The following is a 22,900-nucleotide window of genomic DNA, read 5'->3' on the forward strand; positions in this document are numbered from 1 at the left end:
TTATTAAATCAATAAACTCTGTCGGAACACCAAATTTTGCTAACACCTCATATACAAAACCAATATGCACTCTATCAAAAGCTTTTGACCAATCGAGACTCAAGATGGCAGCATCTACTTTAGTTTTCAATTTGAATACAAAACATGATGTCTCGTATGGTACTGTTACACTGAACAATCGATCTCCCTTTGACTGCACAGTATTGCTCAGGGGAAATTATGTCGTCTAATATAGACTCAACCTGTTTTTAAAACCTTGGCAAAAATCTTATAATCAGTATTTAACAACGTTATAGGTCTCCAATTTTCTATTAGAGCAAGGTCACCTTTTTATGCATGTAGTTTGATTACACCTACATACTGACTCTTGGACATTCGCTTTACATCACATACATAATTTAATACAGTTATAAAATCCTGTTTTATAATATTCCAAAATTTCTTGTAAAATTCAATAGGGAGACCATCGCACCCAGGGAGTTTTCCCATTACACATTTTTTTCCATAGCATTCCACACCTCCTTTGACTGAATCTCAGTAGATAAAGCTTGTAGGCTTTGACCATTCAGCACTGGTCCACACTTATCGAGAAAACAGCTCATACACTGTCGGTCACCTTCAACCAAACGAAACATATTCTCAAAATATTCCCTAATTCGCACAGAAATCGCATTCGTCCCCTCAACAGTCGTGCCATCTTTTATTTTAAGTTTAGTAAAACAATTATTTATTCTTTTAGTTTTCTCTTTGCCAAGCAGATAGGAAGAAACTCTTTCACCTTTCAACATCTCATCAGTTTTTTATCCTAATCTTCACACCTCCAAAAACTCATTCTGTAGGTCACAAATTCTCTTTTTCAGTGTTTGGATCATGTCGTACTTATCCCCCGTTCTATAATGAACATCATTTAATTGTTGTAACCTCCAATGTAATAGGTTCAACAAACCATATTTTTCCTGTGAAATCTTCTTGGATAACTTAACAAAAAAATCTTTACATCGTAACTTTGCCCAATCCCACCATTCCAACATATCAGGAAACTTACATTTATAAGATTGTACCCGTTTCCACAAGTCTTGAAATTGCTCTTCTATATTCTCAGAATCCAAAATTTTTACATTTAATTTCCAATAATCTGTTGATGTTTTTAAGTCAATAACCTTTATACTCAAGAGGACCATATTGTGATCTGAAAACTATCGGATTGTTTGTGCCCTCGTAATGTGACGGAACAAATTAACGGTGTAGATTCTATCTATACGAGACCCATAATTTTCTTTAACATACGTATTCCGGGATACCTCTAGAAAAATGATAATTATCCTTTAAAGCTAAATTTTGAACCAGAGTACCAAGAGCTTTGGACACCAAATATCTATTATCATTGCTACAGTCCCTGAGACAAGTCACACAATTGAAATCACCACCTAATACCAGGGAATCAAGGTTGTGTCTCAGAAAAAAGGTGAGGTCATTCCCAAAAAACTCCTCTCTCTCTCTAGTCCTCCCTGACCCTGTAGGGGCATATACATTTACAATAGGGATAATGCAACCATTAAATCTTACCCTAATACCCAGTATCCGCCCGTTACAATCTCTGTCTGTTGACAACACCACTATTTCCTTCTTTCTAGAAATACATACCATAGTCCCTCCTTTTACACAAACCGTCGAGTTCAATATAATATTACAACAATTGCTTAAATAGTTTAATACTCGTAGGTCTCTCACGTTTATGTTTCCTGTATCAACAAAATGTCTATCTTATACTGCGCCGTGCAGTGATGCTACCTTCATTCTGTTTATTTACATCGTTTAAGCCATTGACATTTAACGTTGCAATTTGTAAAGCCATGGACAGAAGAAAAAATCACAACTTCTTCTTTTTCGGTACGTTGTCGTTGCTTTGTGTCTTCGTTTCTTTCCTCTTCTCTTGTGATAAGACTTCTCTCGTAAGCTTCATCTTGCCACCCTTTCCATATAATATTCCACTGACTTTCAGTTGATGTATCCAAGATTCGCTCTTCATATCCATCCTCATTACCTAGTACTATATTCTTGCACAAGTCCATATCAGACTCATTTTCAGAGATCATCACATCTGTGGGCTCATCATTCTTATGCACTGACACCGTAACAGTCATTTATTCTTTAATCCTTCATCATCATCTGATCTGTTCCTTGCGTACATGCATATGATCCACCTCCATCTGCGGAACATCAGGTTGCCCCTGCTCACTATAACCTTCCCGAAAATGAGTGCTCAAAGGGTCCGGAAGTCTAGGGGACCTACTATCATTTTCAGTATTAAAAATATCAATATCGATATTATCACCTCTTACCTCATCACCAATTTCCTGCACACCAGTATTTAGGCTTGGTTCGCCTGTGAATAAGTTCAACTCCAGCTGATTATCTTCAGGTATACTATTTCTCAAGTGTGCACTCCCTGATCGTTCTTTGATTCTTCATCAGCCACCACCATTCGATGCTTTCGACATAACACCGGGTCTCATTTCACCTCCATCAAAACAATTCTGATGTATCTGGACCATCATTTATTTTAGGAAGATTCGGGAAATCGGCCATGTTAAAAAAACGGTTTAACCTGGATTCGCTTTCCATTGTACAATTAACAGCTAAATGTGTCGTCCTTCCGCATTTATAGCAAGTTTTAGGTTGGCGTTGATAAATAAAAGTTACTGTGTGTCCACATATATTAACCGACGAAGGAATGTTTTCCCTTACCTCCATCCTTGCCGTTCGGATACCGTTCAACAGTCCCTTTGCTCTTCCGTGGGAAAAATCTGTTGTGTCGTACAGAGTGCACCTTCCCGTAACTACTTAGGACACCGATAACCAAATCATCATCCATATCAAACGGTGCATATCTTACGGAAACATATGTGTAATCACTACTCAAATTAATAACTCTTACAGTCTTACCTTCACCAATATCAATAGATTGTCCTCATATTCCTTTACTACCATTTCAAACCGCGTATGGTCAGCGAATTTTATTAATAACCCCCTACCCTTGTTGAGCATTAGCTGAAAGCCGGAGAGGTCTTCTTCTTTCACACCTAGATGCATGAAAATTACTTCACAGGCAATGTCATACGTCGGGTGCAACGAAAAATGTAATCCAATCGAATCCTTTCTTTAAGTTTGCCCAAAGGGGAAGGGGCAAAAGCATTTAAGTTGTTCCCTTCCATTCATCTTCTATATCTAGCCAAAGGTCAGGAAAACCAAAACACCAGAAAGCGGGAGCAGCTCAAGACACGTCCTCTCTGCTCCGAAGCTCTAGCGCGAGTCCCCTCAAGAAATTAGAAGTCCAACTGCATCGTAAGCCACGCTTCATTGTAGCATAAAGTTAAAATTAAAACACCAGTGGTACTGCACAAAATCAAAGTATATAATTACCCCTAAGCAATCTAGATCAGTTTAAATTGGATTCGAAACAGTCTTAAACACCATGTTGAAGGGCAATACTAGCCATTTTAAACAGTTATTATAGGCGTTTAAAACAGAAACAAATTAATTAAAGATGAAAAAAAACCGCTTAGTGAAAACTTAATACAAACTCTCCATAGCTCCATTACCACACTCTAAAACACAATGATTTCGAAACAAATAGCAAAACTGCCAACAGTATCCACTTACGAAAGCCTTAACGAAAGCACGCCTTCACGATTTCACGCCAAACCTCTTACAAGGCAATCGACGATCGCCCCTATACACAGAACCAGAGTCAAAGTACGTATATAGGGTCTGCTCAACTCGGCAGTGGGGGCAGAGCTAATACTGTGACGTCACAAGAGTAACACTGCCCGTGCTTCTCCATTTGAATTACTTAAAGAAGCTTTAGTTTTTATACATTTAATCCATATCGCACGGTGTTTTTGATAAAATCTTGATAAAATCTGTAAAGAGGTCGCATGCTTGATGTTTTTTAATACCCATTCAAAGTATATAGGGTCTGCTCAGCTCGGCAGTTGGGCCAGAGCTAATACTGTGACGTCACAAGAGTAACACTTCTTTTGCTTCACCATTGAATTACTTAAAGAAGCTTTAGTTTTTATACATTTAATCCATATCGCATGGTGTTTTTGATAAAATCTTGATAAAATCTGTAGAGAGATCATATGTTTGATTTTATTTATTACCCATTCTCTCATTTAGTCACCAAGCCTTGCTTTATTGCACTTAAAATATACCAGTTTGAACACACATCTCCAGCTTTCTTCATGTGTTTATTCTTTACTTATTTGTTTACTTACCAATATACTGGTTTGCTGTATTCTCATCAAGTCCATTTTATATAACATGACAACTCTCTCTCTCTCTCTCTCTCTCTCTCTCTCTCTCTCTCTCTCTCTCTCTCTCTCTTTCAGGTAGTAATATTATCAAGATTTTAAATAATTCTTAAGAAATGTATTTAGTTCTGTCACTCTGTTCATACCTCACTTTGAAAAGCAACTTTTTTTTATGCTAAAGGTTAGAATGATTGATTAATTATATTTTCCAAATCTTATTAAGAATACTTATTTTTATGCAATAAATACAAAGAAAATGTGGATACAGGCAGTTTAAAAAATGGCAGTTGCATTTGTACGACTTGACCACAAAAAAGAAAACAATATCAAAAGTATAAGAATTACATCATATACGATATAAGGTATCAAAGGAATAAATGATGAAGGAAATGATACAGGGAACACTTTTCCAGCAAATTTCTCATTAGCACTTCATATCACATAAATATACTTCCGAACACATAAGTTTACATATAACACAAACTGTATACATAAAGGTATTAATTATTCATGCCTCAAACGATTATAATATTTTCGGGAAAAGTACAAAAAGGTATTCGTCAGTCTGGCTGGATGTATCTAATGACGTTTCTCAAGGGGCGGGGCTAGATTTCAGATCTCCCACGAACGCTTAATTTTTTATAATTTTTGCGTGCGTAGATAATTTTTTCTGTGCGCGATTGTGGGTCTAAATATAATTGTAATTGTAATGTGTCATATACCAATTGAAAGAGCATTCTTTGTACTTTTATATGGTATATGGCAATATGTAAAAAGATGAAAAATTATGTAAGAAAAATGTGGTAAATATTTACATCAAATTTAAAACGTTTGGTCCGTCTTTGACCTAGAATTCCTCGAAAATTTCTGAGAACACCTATCAACTTTATTTATGCATTATATAGTAAATTTTATCAGCTTTCTAATATTTATCAATTTCTTTCTATCATCATCCCTTAGTTAGGTACGCTACGAAACGTGAATGTATGTAGGTTGACGGATGAAGTCATTGGACATTTTTGTGTGCGTAGATAATATTTTCTGTGCGCGCTTTTGGGTTTGAAAGTAATCGTAATTGTAATGTGCTTATATAAAAAACGCCATCGTAAAAACAGTTATATGAAAATGTTATCGTAAATATAGTTTCATAAAGATATGGTCCTTTTGTAACTGATGACGTTTCACAAGGGGCGGGGATAGGTTTTAGTACCGCCTCGTGAGCAGACCCTATATACTTTGACTCTGCACAGAACAGGCCAAGATCCCGAATGCCAATGAACAATGATGTCGAGTTAGTACCAACGAAAGCTGTCTTCCCCAGCCAGGGACTCTAGAACTCTGAAACAAGCTGTTCTTAGGATAACAACCAACGGCCGCTGGAACTGCCTGTTTGTGCGACGTCACTCGATCGCCCTGTTGTCACTGAAGAAGTTTAATTAAAGCCATGATGAAAAAATCGGCAGAAATTATTATTATTATTATTACTATCATCATTTTTGTTTTCATTATTATTGAGAGTTACCGGTCACCCTTCCCTGTTAGCGAACTACCCCAATTACATAACAGTAGTTAGCCTACCTGAAAAACTATTATTATTATTAATGTTAATATTATTATTGGAGAAACAAATCCACAGTTATGTGTATGTATTATATTTAAAGGTAAATCTGCGCAGAAAACTTTCCTGAAAACGGGAATCGAACAGTTTCCCGAAAACTTTCTGTACGAATTTATCTTTAAATAAATAAATATAAATAAATATGCGTACTTACGTATACATAACTGTGGATCTGTTTCTCTATTTCAAGACTCATGCAATTATTATTATCATTATTATTATTATTATTACTATTATTATCATTATTATTATTATGATTATTATTATTATTATTATTATTATTATTATTGTTTTATGGAGATTTGCCATTTACTCTTTATAGAAAACTCCCTGAATTATGTATTGGTGTTTGGTCTATCTAGAATTATTATTATTATTATTATTATTATTATTATTATTATTATTATTATTATTATTATTATTATTATTATTATTATTATTATTAATATTATATTATTATTATTATTATTATTATTACTGTTGTATCCAGCAGTGCTTAGGCACAATAGTTCATGAATATTACTTTTTGGTGGCGTACTTAATTTAGTAGTATACTGTATTGTGTTTATCTCATCGTTCATCGTATAAGGCCTGGGACTGAAATAAAGGATTTTATTGCCATTATATATGAAGACATTGGGAAAGTAGTAAAAGATGAGAAGGAGGCAAAGAAAAGATGGGAAGAGTCACAGTCAGTGGAAGACAGAGATAGGTTCAAAGTCGCATGATGATGTGTATAATGAGCTGGGGACAAAGGAAAGATAAAAGAAGATAATCAAGCTATCAAAGGCTAGAAATAAGAGCACCAAAGATATTACACATACCAAACAATTAAAAGATCAAGATGGTGTAGTACTTAGAAAGGAGGAAGACGTTGTGAAGAGATGGGAAGAATATTTCGAACATTTGTTAAATGAAGAAAATAATAGACTAATAAGAGAGGATGGGCAAGTGAACATTGGTATGGTAATGAGGTTTTCTAGGCAAGAGGTACTAAATGCACCGAAGAAGATTAAGAATGGGAAGGCAACTGGACCAGACATGATTCCTGTGGAGGCTTAGAAAGCATTAGGAGATGAAGAAGTGGATAATACTGTACGATCTTATGATAAAGATCCTTCAAGTGGTCATCGATACCAAACTAACTGAACGAACGCGTATGTCGTCATTCTGAAGGAATTTTTTCGCAAAAAAAAACTCGCGGGAAAGTGAATCGAGAAAGACTGGCCCTTCCCGCTTGGGTGTCACAATATTAACGGTCTTTCCACAACTGGCCTTTTCTGTTTGCCCGTTTCTTGACGTTATCTAATAATGGGCCTCGCCGATAATGACTTCATTAAAGATGAACGGCCCAACTTGTTACGTTTACTCTTTCCAGATCTCACATTCTGTGTGAAGCACGATCGAGTGGTCGCCGTAGGTGCATCTCACACGGAGTCTTGCTCCTCGGCAACCCTTAATGCACTCTAGGCATTGCTTTAGGATGTTTGTAGTGCCCAATCGGCCAATAGCTGCATCCACGTTTTAGGCTTTTGCTTTGCTTTACCTCCATTTCCACTTCCTTTCTTTTGTCTTGCTGTGCAACATCTCTAACTTTTACTTCACAGGGAACTGTGGGCATCCTCCCAACTATTCACTGAGGTCCTAATACTTCATTGTCTTTATTTCCTAGGCCTATACTCGCTATCCATCAACTCCAGCTCTCTCTCTCTCTCTTTTTTCTTTGTCCTGAGCGACGAATGACCGGAACTGCCCCAGAACTTGGCTTTAATGCCTGAATTTCATAAATCAGTAAAAGTTGTGATCGAAGATACCGTTTGGTTGCAAGAACCACTTCTTCTTACGTTGTCAAAATGTTTGACGTAATATTTTGCTCGTAATAATTTGCTGGACGTATGCCTCAACAGCAAACATACTCCCTGTACTCCCACCTGCTCAGTTATTATCATCTCTATATGCAGAAGATGAACGCCATTCATTTGGGACGAGCCCACCATAGGGGCCACTGACTTGAAAAATTCAAGCTTCCAAATAATATGGAGCTCGTTTGGAAGTAGGAGAAGGTAAAGGGAAATACAGAGTGAAGATATCTCACTTACTACCTACAAAAATCAAATTAATGAATTTATAAAAAAAAAAAAAAAATACATCAAAGTGCAAGGATAATAACTTCAGGGTGGTGATCTTCACTTGAAGTTTTCAAGTTACTAATGCACGACATCCTCAGGAAGAGTTCCAGTCCAGTGGTGTGAGGAATAAAGAAAACGAGGAATAAAGAAAACGAGGAATAAAGAAAACGAGGAATAAAGAAAACGAGGAATAAAGAAAACACTGGAACTGAGATGTTGCAGTGATGCCGTTTTTTCTTCACAACATTGGCTTATAGCAGTATTACCATATGCAGTTCATCTGATTTTTTTTACGTTATTTATGATTTAATGGTAAGAATGCGTATTTCCCGATGTAGAATTATTTTCCGTGACATTAGAAAACTGCACGTCACTAGCTTAACATAAAGTATTTTTGACGAAGAAAATTAAAGGATTTCAATAAAATTCATTTGTATAAAGAAGCATGAAAAGGCTAAGTGAAGAATTTTATTCCTCAGTGCCGTGGCCTGTGGTCTGAAAAGCCACGGAGGTTGCCAGATGTCACTACAACAACCACCTTGTGCAACAGACATTAGTCCCCAGGTCATTTCTGGGGCATGTGAATTTGTATATTACACCGGAGGTCATTAATGGGCTTAGCCTTTCTTATTACTGAAATATGCAGCCAATCGTTAAAGGATTTCTTGGCATTAGCTTTAAATTAACATCTGGAATGTGACGATTGATGAAGTTTTCGTATAATTCTTCATAAAAGGAATTTTTCATGCATTAGTTTCTTTTTATCAATTTTGATAATGCTATGACAATTGCAATTTCTTTATTTTAGTTCTAGGCCGAGTCATTTTAATTATCGTAAATTTGTTTGTTATTTTAGCATAGAAAATGGGATTTTGGGTCCAGAAACATCGGCAACTTTAATAAAGTCATGATATCAACATGTCTGCCCCACTCTCCCACTGCGCATATATAAGGATTGAGGCTGCTTCAGTAAATGATAAAAGTACTATCTTCCGATCTTTTTTGTACGTTAAAATTTTTCTATTTTTTTATTCACTGTTCGTATCTCTCGCCATTGGCTGAGTAATTGGTCCTGGATTTATAGTTTGTTTGTTTGTATGGTGTTGTCACGTTGCATGGAACCAGTGGTTATTCAGCAACGGGACCAACGGCTTTGACGTGACTTCCGAACCACGTCGAGAGTGAACTTCTACCACCAGAAATATACTTCTCTCACTCCTCAATGGAATACCCGAGAATCGATCTCGCGGCCACCTAGTTGGCACGCCAACACCATACCGACCACGCCACTGAGGCGCTAGATTTAAAGAGTCACTTCGACTGAAGCTGTTTCTGAGTATCTGTCCTCGTCAGTCATTATAAGTTTCCATTTTGGAAATCTTGCTTCATTTTTCCTTATATTGGCAACACTCTTTAGCGTAAATATAAATAATATATATTATATATATATATATATATGTGTGTGGTTTTGTGGTGGTGGTTGTGGCTGTTGTTGGTATATATATATAATATATATATATATATATATATATATTTATAATATAATATATATATATTAGATATATGTGTATGTGTGTGTTGTGTGTGTGTGTGTGTGTAAATATATATTTTATATATAATATATATATGATATATATATATATATATATATATATATATATATATATATATATATATATATATATATATATATCATATATATATATTATTAATATATATATATATATTTATATTAATATATCTATATATATGTTAATAATTTATATATATATATATAATATAATAATATATTACACTAGTCGCATATCTACGAATTTATCATTCCCTAGTGATGACTATGCACCTCTTGTCCCGAAAACTATAGTACTATTTCGTTTCAGTCAAATTTCTATCTGGAATATTTTGGAGGCGTAGTTGTTCCCGGAATAGAATTTGATCTAGGTCTTCGTAAAAGGGCAGACCTAAACAAAGCCATGAGAACTGCGCCAGTTGTCTGTTCATCCAGGTAGGGGGAAGTGGCGCAAGCCGTCATGTTTAGGCTGAGTCTGGGTTCTGGGTTGAGTAGAAACGTAGAGTGAGTTCAACTGAGAAAATGCGGCGCCATAAAACCCTCAAGATTTGAGTAGATGCGAGGCTCGCTGGAGAGATAAATAGCATATTGAACGATAGTTTGGCCCCTTGTTCTCTTCTTCCTTTTGGGATCGCTAGTGTAAAGAGACCAATATTGCCAGAAACACGAAAAGTCAAATTTAAGTTTTTTCTCGTCTCCAGTTGTCTACATCAGTCAGTGGGCAGAATTAATGGGAACGTTTAGGCCGATCTACGTGAGAATACCTTAATTCGAAGTCTCTTGCATTTTTGCATCATTTCTGTGTTATAGAATTTCCATTATGTCAGTTTCCAAGATAAATGGACTAAAAAGGTGTAATGAATTAGACGGAAGCATAGTACGATAAACAAGCGTCAAATACGCCCACAAAGAAAAAATGCGTAGCTGTCAATTCGATGTTTCTAAAGTGTTATGATGCGTTTAGCTGAACTGGAATGGATTCCCTGACCGTATGATGTCAGAAGTTGCAACGCTAGTAATTACTATCAAAGTAAGTTAATAGTTACCCATTTATTCATTAGTCTGATGTTCTAAGCTATACCTGAATGGTAAAGATATAGCTATGGTAGCTTTCCGTTCTCATCACTTAAATTGATCCTATACACTGCATGGCAACAGTCTTTCATCGTCTTCTCCAGCTCAGATTGGCATTCACCTGGCATGTAGGAAAAATGGAAACAAAGATCAACAAGTCCGCTTCCAAAACTCCATATCACAGTGAGTGGCTGCAAGAGAGGTCTAGACGCTTCATGGAAGTTCTGGAGATAGTCCAGGATTATCGTTCTTAACTTAGCTGGGATAGAGAGAGAGTCATAAGGTCCTTTATCCGTTCCACAGGTTCTAAGGAATTCGGCTGACCAACTGACCCCGTTCGAAAGAGTTTGATGGACGGGAGATTCAATAGATTATAATTAAAGTTTAACGTTTTGCCATTCTTGAAGCTTAATCTAATACAGTATCAGGACATTTTAATTTCTTATCTGTAATTTTTAAAAATCTACTACATTATCAATATAATCATAACTAAATATACGCAGTCTTCTTAAAACGTGGATGTTAAAACTGTTTTTTTTTACTTCATTGCTTTAGCCAGAATATAAATGTACAAAGGCAGCCATGTTAGGAGGTTTCCGATACACATGTATTTGAACCCCTAATTACTTCTATGTATTAAGCAACCCTAAAAAACTGTGATACCGTCATTTAACATTTAGATAAAAGAAATTTTCCTATAGAACAATAGATATACTGGAAATATATATATTATTCAATTATAAAAGAAAGCTTAGGTAAGAATATGAATATAAATGAGAGATTGTACAAACTCTGTCCATATGTTTCGACAGAAATTAGTAAAGTGTGTACTATAGTAAATTCACATCAACCGCGCATCTGATGTCTAGGCCAGTCCCTCACGACGCTCCTGATTGGCTGTTCATGAACCAATCACAGGGCTGGAAACTCTCAGTCTCTCTCGAGAGTTCACATAGGCAGGATGTATGTTCCACCTCTCCTGAGAGATACTTTTGAAAGACATATCCCTCAGGAGAAGTGGAACATACAGCGTGCCTATGTAAACTCTCGAGAGAGACTGAGTTTCCAGCCATGTGATTGGCTTATCAACAGGCAATCAGGAGCGTCGTAAGGGACTGGCCTAGACATCAGATGCGCGGGTGATGTGAATCTACTATAGGTGTTTTCCCTGGGCCTTCAGCAAAGGGGTGAAGACAGCCGTATAGATAAAGAAAAAATGTAAAAGGTGTGAATATTTTTCCAGCTGTCTAATTGTGCCTCTGTATTGTCACAGTGGTTCTTTGGTTCTTAAACTTTTTGTTAACACACACCCATTGCGTCTAGGAGTAAAATTCCCTCCCAGCTTCAAAGGAAAATGAAAAAAAAAATAAGAGAAAGGGTTTCGAGCGATATGGAGGGAAGTAAATAATTACATAACATGACAAGCCCAACGAGTCTAACACGAATTGTAGACTATAGGAAACTAGCGTTGTAAGGCGATAATACTTTTGCATTTTTCCATAAACTTCTCAATATGAGTTCCTCACTCTGGAAATTGCCGTGGCTTCCCTAGGGAACCACGCCACCCCCCCCCCCCCCCCCCCCCAACAGTTTAAGAACCACTGCGCGATCATATAAACTATATGATCTAAGTACCAATTTAGTCTTAGAAAGCTAAGACCTAAATTGGTCAGGGTTTATGAAACAGTTTTTTATTTTTCACTATGGTGCATTTGCAGGTAGACAACAAAATTCAAACATATGTAAATATAAGTTAATTTGTGACTCGCATCTGAACCGAACCCAACTATTTCAGTTGGTACGACACTTGCTCTTCAATTGAAAGACCTGGGTTCGATCCCGATGTGAATCAAATATTTATTTCTGTTTCACATGGGATTGTGAGTTTTCTCTCTCTCTCTCTCGCTCTCTCTTCTCTCTCTCTCTCTCTCCGCTCTCTCTCTCTATATATAATTATCTATATATATATATTATATAATAATATATATATATATACATATATATATAATATATATATTTATCTTCATATGTATGTGTATGTGCGTGTTTGTGTAGTACTAACATAGGCCTTGGAACTTGCAAAAGTAATAACTAAGTCGTTTTGCATACTTTTTGTTTCACCACCTGTCGATGTCAATATAAGTTTTAATGATATTTCGATATTAATTTTCATTGTTTGATATTATTTTATTAATATATATATATATATATATATATATATATTATATATATATCTATATATATATATATATATTTTATATATATACTATATATATATATATTATATATAGATATGGATATATATATACATATATATATACTACAGCATGTACGTATCACATGAACTGAATAAGAAAGATGAAGATACCTAGCTTTTCGTTCCTTGTAACACATTTTCCAGCATAATGTACTGTATTGTCCAATAACCTATAAGGTAGCTTGAAAGTATTCAAAACATTCGCAGTTTATTTAGAACAGTCACACAAATGCGCTCTCATATGTATGTAGATATATACATACATACGTATATATCTGTGTGTGTGTAATTGTAATTGCCACAATACCCTCTTAACTTCTCGAATTCTTTGTGCTTTTCTGGATACTCTTGTCATTACAAAGCCTTAAGATCCAGGTGCAAGAAAAATGAAGAAATCATGATGTCCGGTAGCGGGAAACGAACCCGCGTCACCTTTATGACGGCGAGGTCACGTTGCCGATCTGACCAAGTGAATTAATCGTGACTATGGTGACGTGAGTTCGTTTCCCGCGACCGGACATCATAACTGCTTCAAGTTTCTTGCACTTGGATCCTAAGGTTTTGTAATGACAAACGTATCCAAAAAACAATCAGTAGATTCTGTATATATGTTTATATATTGTATAATTACTAATACGACCTCATTGAACTGGATGGTATTCAGGAGAGACATTCAGAAAAAGGTTACAAGCTTTCCTGGACTAACAGTCATTGTGAGGTATCTGTGGAATACTTGACAATGACAATGTAACTTTTTTAAATAAATATCTCAGCTTGATACCATCCAGTTCCTATGAGGTCCTGTTAGTAATTGTATTAATTCAAAGAACGATTGTGTAAGTGATAAGTTAGCATACATTGTATACTTGATTTCCTAACCAAAATTAACGGAGTTCTTCCTCTCTTTGCAGTGCGAAAGGAAAACGAGGATATTCTTCGGGAGCTTCAGGGAGTCTCTGCAAGCACCCTTGGGTTAAATACAACCGTCCAACCCAGCGAAACGACGGAGGACCCGCAGACCTGAATAATTGGGAAGTCGGGAAGAAGGAGAAGAAGAAGAGAGAAGGACAGAGTCTCCGGCTCAAGTAACTCAAATAATTCAGAGGATATTTTCGTCGTCACTCAGCGCGGAAGAGTCGATTCACGTCCGCTGAAATCCAAATGAATATTTCGTCCTGACTTTGGTTCTGTTCGTCACCCGATGTTTACATATCACCCGTCATCATTTGATAAGAGCTTACTCTATCTATCGGTTGATTGTCATAAACTTTCTGTGAATCTTTTTTTTTTCTGATTTTGAGAAGTCCTTGGAAAACGGGGAGCTGCTAAGAGTCTTTCCGCGATGAAATTTGTGATTTTTTTTTTTTTTTCAGAGACTTGCCAGACAATGTATTTTGAAATGGAACTGGCGTTTTGAAAGACTTTGTAGAAAAGTCACTGTGAGTGACGTCATGGCCTCTCCGCAAGGTCACATTGTGATGTATTTAAACTACGTAATGAAATAAGAACTATTGTTGATATGATAGTGTTGTTTATAAACTTTTCATGCATATATATATAATATATATATAATGTATCTATCTATACGAAAATTCATATATATGTACATATAATGTACGTTTGTATTCCTGTATATACAGTATACGTATATGCATATAAATGATCTATACATACATGTATATGGGTATGTTGATCCAAATGAACTTAATATTCAAGTATGCTACTGCATACATAATGTATGCTCGTATATTTGCATAATGACATGCATTAATATATACGGATATGTTATAACACCTATATACATGCATATATGTGTATATATGTATTAATGTGTGTATTGTGTGTACATATACATGTATGTATGTATGTATGAATGTATGCATGTACGTATGTAAATAGTAATGAAATACTAAGAATTTTGTAGAATAAAGTGCGAAAGTTTGTTTGTTGTTGAGTGTAGAGAGAGTTGACATAGAAAGAGATGTAGAGTGGTACTATTTGGAATCAAACGGAGGAAGTCCCTTTGTATCAGCGTTACGTGAATCTATAATAAATATATAATACGTAGGGTGTACTGGGCTCGAGGTGTGGATTCTGTATAGAACAATTTAGAACTGTAGTTTATATCTCGGAGGATAGTCGGCGATATAGTTTGTACTACCTACCTATGCTGTCTCTTCCAGTCTAATCAAGACTTTGGTCTAACGCGGTCTGTCTACGCGCGGTGTGGCGCTAACGCGCTTTCTGACTTGCACTCGCCTTTTTGCCGGAAGTGTTCAAACAAGACACCAACGTACTTGTTTGTTTTGGTGCCAAAAATGGAGTCCATCCTTGATAGTTTAATATGCTCTGCTCAGTCGCAAACACGGGTGGCATCAAGACGCCCGCATGTTAATTCAGAAGACCAATAGACCTATATCCTCCGAGCATCGTTCGCCGTCAAGTGTCTACAAAATATGTCAGCAAACCTGCTGGTGCAACACCATCAACTCAAGCTTCTTTGACCACTGTTGCTGGTGCTGCTGCTCGGTACCGATTCTTTGAGTTTGACGGCGTTTGTTCAAATGGTTCAAGGTATCAAGAGCTGCGCCACTTAAAACAGAATTCTTTGACCAACTTGTGGATGAGTTTGCTAGCCCTTGCTTCTGGTATTCCGATTCGTTTAGGAGTTTGACTGCGTTTTGTTCAAAATGGTTCAACAAGGTAATCAAAGAGCTGCGCCACTTAAAACAGAATTCTCGTTAATGTCAGAATTATTATCGTCTGTTATCTTGCTAGAATTGGTTACGTTTCCCGGCCGAATAGCGCTGATTGTAAATCAGGGGTTTAAGTTGGACTTAAAATCGTGCTAACATTATTCTAAAGATATTTCTAATTTGCCTGTAACAACATTCAAATTAAAATGAGCTGAATTAAAAGTCCCACGCAAATGGCCATCCAGGAGTAGGCCAAACTCTTCCAAACATGTCCTTCAACGAATTATTCGAAAATTATTTCAACTCGGCCAGATGACGGCGCCATCCGGAGAGCAAACTGTATTTAGATAAAGATCTGCCGACTTCCTCTCAGAATTCGCTGAATTAGTCCGTAGACATCAGGCCGCCAACCTACTCGGTTAAGTTGAATCAACCTAAGAGTGCAATGCCGGAATCTGTCGAATTCGTTGAAAAATTTTAAATCTGGATGTCATATTAAATTAGTTTAGACATCGTGGTAGGATTTACCGCACTCGGCTGAAATGTTCGTGTGGACGACTTTTCAAAATGATTCGAATTTTTCAAACTTTATCGATTCCGTTTTAAAAAAAAATTCAGTCAGAATCACATCCTTTGAAAGCAAGTTGACAATGCTGGCAGGTCCTTTGCATCCTCATGAACGCCTCCTTCAGACGATGCTGCCTTGAAGAGGATTTCACGATCCTTGACTTATTTCACATCCTACAGAAGCACCTTAAAACTGAAGCAATAAAGAGGAGAAATGAGACGGTACTTCTTAGGTATAAATTAGTCGAGGTTCTTTAGCAAACGACAACTTTCGCGAGGAAAAAGGAAGTGTAGCGATCTTAGACTTTGACAGAATACAGACTAGAGATTTTTCTTAGTGCTTCCTTTTCACCAGTAAACTCTCCCCCCCCCCTCCCCACTCCCCCCCGGTCTAATTTACTAAGCGAATCTAGGAACAGCATCTTCTCTTCTGTTGTACCATGCTAGACGGCTGCTTTTAACAACCTGAGAGTTTAATTCCTGTAAACTATAGTACTACAATTATCAATCATTTCTCTTGACACTTGGTCTCACCGACTCTTTCGTGACCTATAGGTGCTTCTTGTACTACATCTTCTATTATCTAGAAAGGACGTGAGAGAGAGAGAGAGAGAGAGAGAGAGAGAGAGAGAGAGAGAGAGAGAGAGAGAGTCGATGAACGTCGTTTTTGTTCCCTGTGAGAGAAAGTCAGAATACACTGAGCAGTGCCAAAGGCACCGAGTGTTGTGTTATCAGGAGTTATGGTTATCAATAAGGGAAAGTTACAGCGGTAGAAGAAAATTATTATAGATGGTATATCAGATGTACATTGTTGTCATGAATTATTGTTATTATATAATTATTACTGAATATGGAGGAAAAATCCACAGTTATGTAACAATAGAAATGTATTTATTTTTAAAAAGTGAATCTATACAGAGGACTTTCCAGAACCTGTATAGATCCTGGAAAGTTCCCTGTATAATGATTGAATATGTTAGTGCTGTTATGAAATATCAGATCATAGTACTGTTTTTCATCATAGTGTTTCAGCAAAAAAAAATTTGGACGCAATATCTCCACCCAAAAGTTTTTTTTTTTTTCTAATATGTCTACTTTGAGGAGAAATATGTATGTATGTACTCACGGTAAATATTTTATCCCAAGCTCAAGAGTCGCAAATAAATATATATAATAAATTACATTGCTCAGAATAAAACTGAAGTAGCGTGTAAGCTGTGAAAAAAAAAAGACTGGTATTCACATGTAGATTGCCAAGAGTTTTCTGTACAGAATTATCTAAGTATGCTTGTAATATGTTTATCTACAGATAGACTCTTAAAAAGATTCCATATTTTACTTGCCCTTTAAAGAACCCTGTCTGGGAATGTCGTTTCTGATAATTACTGCCTCCATTGACTGTTTTTTTTTTTTTTTCTGGATAACTATAAGCGTTCTTCGCTGATTCGGATTCCCGTAAGAGATCTGACGGGTGGCGTCTGTTATGCTCGTAAACAGATGTTAGAACGTCCTTGTTCACAGATCCGGAAAATAAAGGAGATGAAGAACCCGGACTTCTTGTTGCACTGAGGAGTAATATCTGGCAAGCACTGGGACCTATGAGGCCATTCAGCGCTGACATAGAAACTGACAGTAAAAGGGTTGATAGGTGTAACAGGAGGAAAACCTCAAAGCAGTTGCACTATGAAGCAATTGTCAGGAGAGGGTGGAAAGTAAGATGGAAGTAAGAGAATATGGAAAGGAGGTACAGTAAAAGGAATGAAAGGGGTTACTACCCCACTACAGGGGCCAAGACTGGTTACCACAGTAAACGAGACGTCATTGAAAACAAGATTCAAGCGAAAGGCTAAAAAGGCGATGCAGCTAAGGGACAAAGGGACCTTGCAAATACAGTTTTATAATGCTTACAGTGTACCACGTGAGGTGCAATGACGGCACTATACCCCTAGGTGTTGGGCAGTCAAATAAGTGAATGGAAGTTGTAGTAACTAGTGTTGCCTGGCCCTTTCTACACTCTGAGACTGATAAGTGGGTTGCTAAATACCCAGAGTCTAACGAGTGTTGATAATCTGTAGACAAAATGAAAATACATCAATACTGTGTTCTTTTTGAAATGAAGGACTCCGATGTCCCAGCGGAGGTTTAATGTTTGAATCAGTTTCGATTAAATTCTTTTTCATTAAGGATGTTATTCATTAAAGACAGTAAAAAAAAAAAAAAAAAAAAGTCACAGACACAAATATCCACATTTGATCTGGTCAAAGTAGTTGCAACTTTGGCTGCTCTATCAGGCCCTGATATCCCTTTAATGAATGACTACGAAAGAGGGGAACTAACATATTTCAATTTATAATTTCCTCCGTCTCTTTAAACGTTTTTATTTTATTTATTTTTTTTTTTTTTTTGGCAACGATTTTGCGGGGGTTTCAAAAGTCGCCGGAATTACAAACTTTTGTTTTTCATAGTTAGGCGACCTTTCACGATGATGCTCCTTCGTGGCCTTTTCAATGTCAGCGAAATTTTTATAAACGTTTAGAGTATTAGAGCAGAATCGCAGCACAAGTAGTACTTACATTACCTGCTTAGAAGTCTGGTGGATCTAAAAAAGTACAATTGCAAACAATTGCTTGTAAATTTGACTCTTTGATATAGAGTTGTTTTAAACGGTTGACTACTTGCCTATAACCTCACCGCACTTAGCGTCGTTACACATTGGAGAGTAAGGTAACTTGTTTGTATGGTGTTTTTACGTTGCATGGAACCAGTGGTTATTCAGCAACGGGACCAACGGCTTTGCGCGACTTCCGAAGCACGTCGAGAGTGAACTTCTATCACCAGACATGCACATCTCTGACCCTTCAATGGAATGCCCGAGAATCGAATTAGCGGCCACCGAGGTGGTACGCCAACACCTTTCCGACCACGCCACTGAGACGCTGAGCGAGGAAACTTTCTTAGTTATACACGACATTTTAACTAGACCGCAAAGCTAAACCTTCGACTGTCACAAATCTATTCTGAAAATTTGTTCTTATGGAAAAAAAATGACCATAGTTAATCTAATAAACTCCAGTTTTATAAAAATTACAAAGCTGGCTTTAACGGATATCAGTCCAATAATTAATTCTCTGTCAGTTGAGACTGGAGCAGTCTCACAATATTATATTCACGATGTACGGCATTCTCTATCAAAGGAACTGGATCATGAAGAGCAGCCACTACGTTACCCTGTGTCCAAGGAGCTTGCCAGGTCAGTGGCACTGCGACAGTTCTTTCATTTTCTGCAGATGAACGCCATGGCCCTCCTCTAGGTTGAATAGTGTGTATTAATTATCTTATACTTTATTTATTCGTGTTGTTTTGTAGGCTTAATGGCTTAATCTCCATCTTCACTTCCTTTCACGTCTACATGACACTTCAACATTTATGTCAACTTCATATAATTTACAGGAAAGAAAATTTAATCTTGGAAAAAAGGATGCTTTCCAGTCCTTTACATTCGTATAATTGCCGAAAACTACATACCTTACCGGAGGCACATTTTTAATACCCTTAGCAGTAAGTAGGACGAGTGTCAATTCTGTCGTGGTAAGAGGAGCCACATTGCTTATGAAAGTTAAATGTTCTGGAAATATTCCAGCATATCCAACGCCATTGATAGATTGTGCTCCCCAGTCGCTTTAGGGTATTTTCAGAATCCACGCAGGTTTCAGAGTGGTTTGTAGTATGACGCTGTTCATGGGTAAGTGTTTTGGGAGTTGATTGGCTACTTATCATCGTCAATAATAATGCCAAACTGGTATAAAGTAACATAGACTTAGAGGTACTAGGAGGGCAGCGTCACGTTTAGAATGGTTCCACAAAAGCTGCAATTAGATGAGCACTGGCCAGCCACTCGGTACCATTAAAACACCCATATATCATTTGGAGCCTACGAGTCCGAGGTACAATTGTGTTGTTGATTATTGAATAAGCACCTTCTCAGGAACGAAAGCTGCTATAAGTAATACAAGATGTTCAGACAATAACTGAGTGGTGGTCCTAACAAAAAATAAAGCCTTGGGTTTCACAGTGGACTACGTGTTGACAAGGAAAGTGATCTTTATCATTATAAACTATAATACCCGAAGTTTTTCTTCACGGAAATGTAAAGGCGAATTACATTTTTTTGCAGTTAACAGATATTAGTAGACGTTGAAGGAGGAAAGTGGCTTCTCCTTCCTTCCTTCCCGTCAAAGTCACTGTGAAATCTGGCAGTTGCCAAGAAGTAATCAAGGGAACGCTACTGACACGTCTGGTCTGTATAGGCCATAATGGGGAAATGAAGCCTGATTTCAAAGGTAATGGTCGCCAGTGCAAAAGGGGCGTGACTGGTTAGACGGACAACTAAAGGACCAATCAGGACTCAGCATTGTTTTGAAGAGGAGCTCTCTTTAATTATTAACTTAATGGAATTTCAATAGGTACTCACAATACAATGCGCTGGAAAAAAAATCCGAAAAGTAGCTGCCAGAACTCACGAAACTTGAGAAAAATAAAAGAAGGTATCAATATGCGTTGGAAAACATCTCTGTAGCCGTAGATTCCTGATGACTTTGGATACGGCTCTCTGATCATAATCTGATTATAATTATTATCAGAGGAAAAATTCAGGTACGTATCCCAATCTATCCGTTTCAAAATAATACCTACTTATCTGACTTATTTTTAGGGATCGGTTTTGTCCAATTAGTTTTGTTTTGACAAGTTTGAATGCCCTTTTTTGACCTGATACTTGATATAACTGTTGTTTCTTAATTTCAGGGATACCAACATTGTTACTCTTCGATTAATTTTTCTTCCCCATGAATATGGGGCATTGTTACGTTCCGTGGCATTTATATATATATATATATATATATATATATATATATATATATATATATATATATATAAAGCCATGGAACGTAACAATGCCTCATATTCAAGGGGAAGAAGAATTAAACAAAAAGTAACAGTTGGTACCCCTGGAGTTAACAACAGGTATATCAAAAGTATCAGGTCAAAAGGGCGATTTAAACTTGTCAAAACAAAATTAATTGGACAAAACCGACCCCTAACATATATATATATATATATATATATATATATATATATATATATATATATATATATATATATAGATATATATATATATATATATATATATATATATATATATATCTATATATATATATATATATATATATATATATATATATATATTTATATATATATAAATAAAGTATGTATGTATGTATGTATATATATATATATATATATATATATATATATATATATATATATATATATATATATATATATATATATATATATATATATATATATAGTATATATATATATATATATATATATATATACAGATGGGCAAAATCACTAGGTTTAGTGATTTTGGAAATCAAAATCAAAATCACCCCAAAAACATTGATTTTAAAATCAAAATCAGTGATTTTGATCAAAATCACGAAAATCAAGAGTAAATTTAAATGATTTTCAAAATAATTCTCAAAATCACTATAAAAATCACCTAAAAATGTTACAGTGCAACTGCGACATGGAGGCGTTAGGTTATAAAAAAGGACACTTGCTGTTTATAAGTATATTCCAAATAAAAAAAACATAAACCAAAAAAGACAAAAATAAAAATATAAAAATAAAAACATAACCCTCTCCCCTCAAAAAAATTGTATTTAAGTAGTTCTAAGAGCTAATAGGGGGTATGTTCTAAATTTCATTTTGTTTTCCATTCGCCTTTGATAAAAACAAGTTGTTCGAATTTTGCATCAGAAAGAAGTGTCCTTTTAGAGTTGTGTATCATTCCTGAAAATGAAAATAATCTTTCTACAGGAGCTGATGATGGAAGAGGAGTATTAGAGCGTTTAAATACTTTCAGTACATTAGGGTACCGTAGTAAACAAGACAGATTTTTACTTGTGTCCTGAAAATAGTGCAGTACTTCCAAATCTTCTTTATTGTGAGGAGTTGTTGATGAACATTCTAAAAGTGCGTCCACACGGTCGAACTATGTCCGACGGACAAACATTGTTACCAATTAACAATTGTCTGTCGGTCTTTGCCTTGTGAGCAGAGTAAAAACACTGGTATACAACCTCATCTGGTACCACTGTTTGTTGCCAGATCTACTTCCATCGTTTCCCCGTTTATGACGTCATCCTGCTTCGCCTATGCTATGGTAACAATGTGTCTCCATCGGACATTGTTCGACCGTGTGGACGCACCTTAAGGATTTGAAGAGGTCCTCTTCTCCACTGTCACTGAATATTTTTTCCATGCCGACATTTGAAGATGTGATGTTTCTTACAGCCATTTGTAGAGAGGATTAAATTTGTGCTTTTACTTCCTCTGTGTTATCACATTTAGTTAAAGAAACCCATCTCAACTTAAAATAGGGATGAGACACTGATGCCACAATAACATCCATAATCTCAGGATCCAAATCCAAGTACTTCTGAAATCTAGCTTTATACCCAGAAAGTTCTGCTTCCAATAATGGCTCACAGTGTCTCAACTGTAAGTTATTCGGCATTACTGATGAAAGAGCTTCTTTGGTTACTAAAAGAGTGGGTATCAAACATCTGTAATAACAATTTCCTTCCTCCTGCAACTTGCCTAA

At 36.2% G+C, this 22,900-nt stretch overlaps 1 protein-coding gene across 4 annotated transcripts in view; it reads left to right on the top strand.

The window, feature by feature from the left end:
• LOC135220480 (uncharacterized) overlaps positions 1-15,566 on the top strand; it is a 282,728-nt gene extending 267,162 nt beyond the window's left edge. For all 4 annotated transcript variants that reach the window (XR_010315709.1, XR_010315710.1, XR_010315711.1 and 1 more), the window contains one exon: positions 13,876-15,566. Coding sequence is in view for 1 of the 4 variants with exons in the window: in XM_064257608.1 (XP_064113678.1) it covers positions 13,876-13,988 (113 nt within the window). In the remaining 3 variants the exon portion in view is untranslated. The remainder of the gene's footprint in view (positions 1-13,875) is intronic.
• The last annotated feature ends 7,334 nt before the right edge of the window (positions 15,567-22,900 follow it).

Source organism: Macrobrachium nipponense, chromosome 2 (genome assembly GCF_015104395.2).
Source record: "Macrobrachium nipponense isolate FS-2020 chromosome 2, ASM1510439v2, whole genome shotgun sequence".
NCBI lineage: Eukaryota > Metazoa > Arthropoda > Malacostraca > Decapoda > Palaemonidae > Macrobrachium > Macrobrachium nipponense.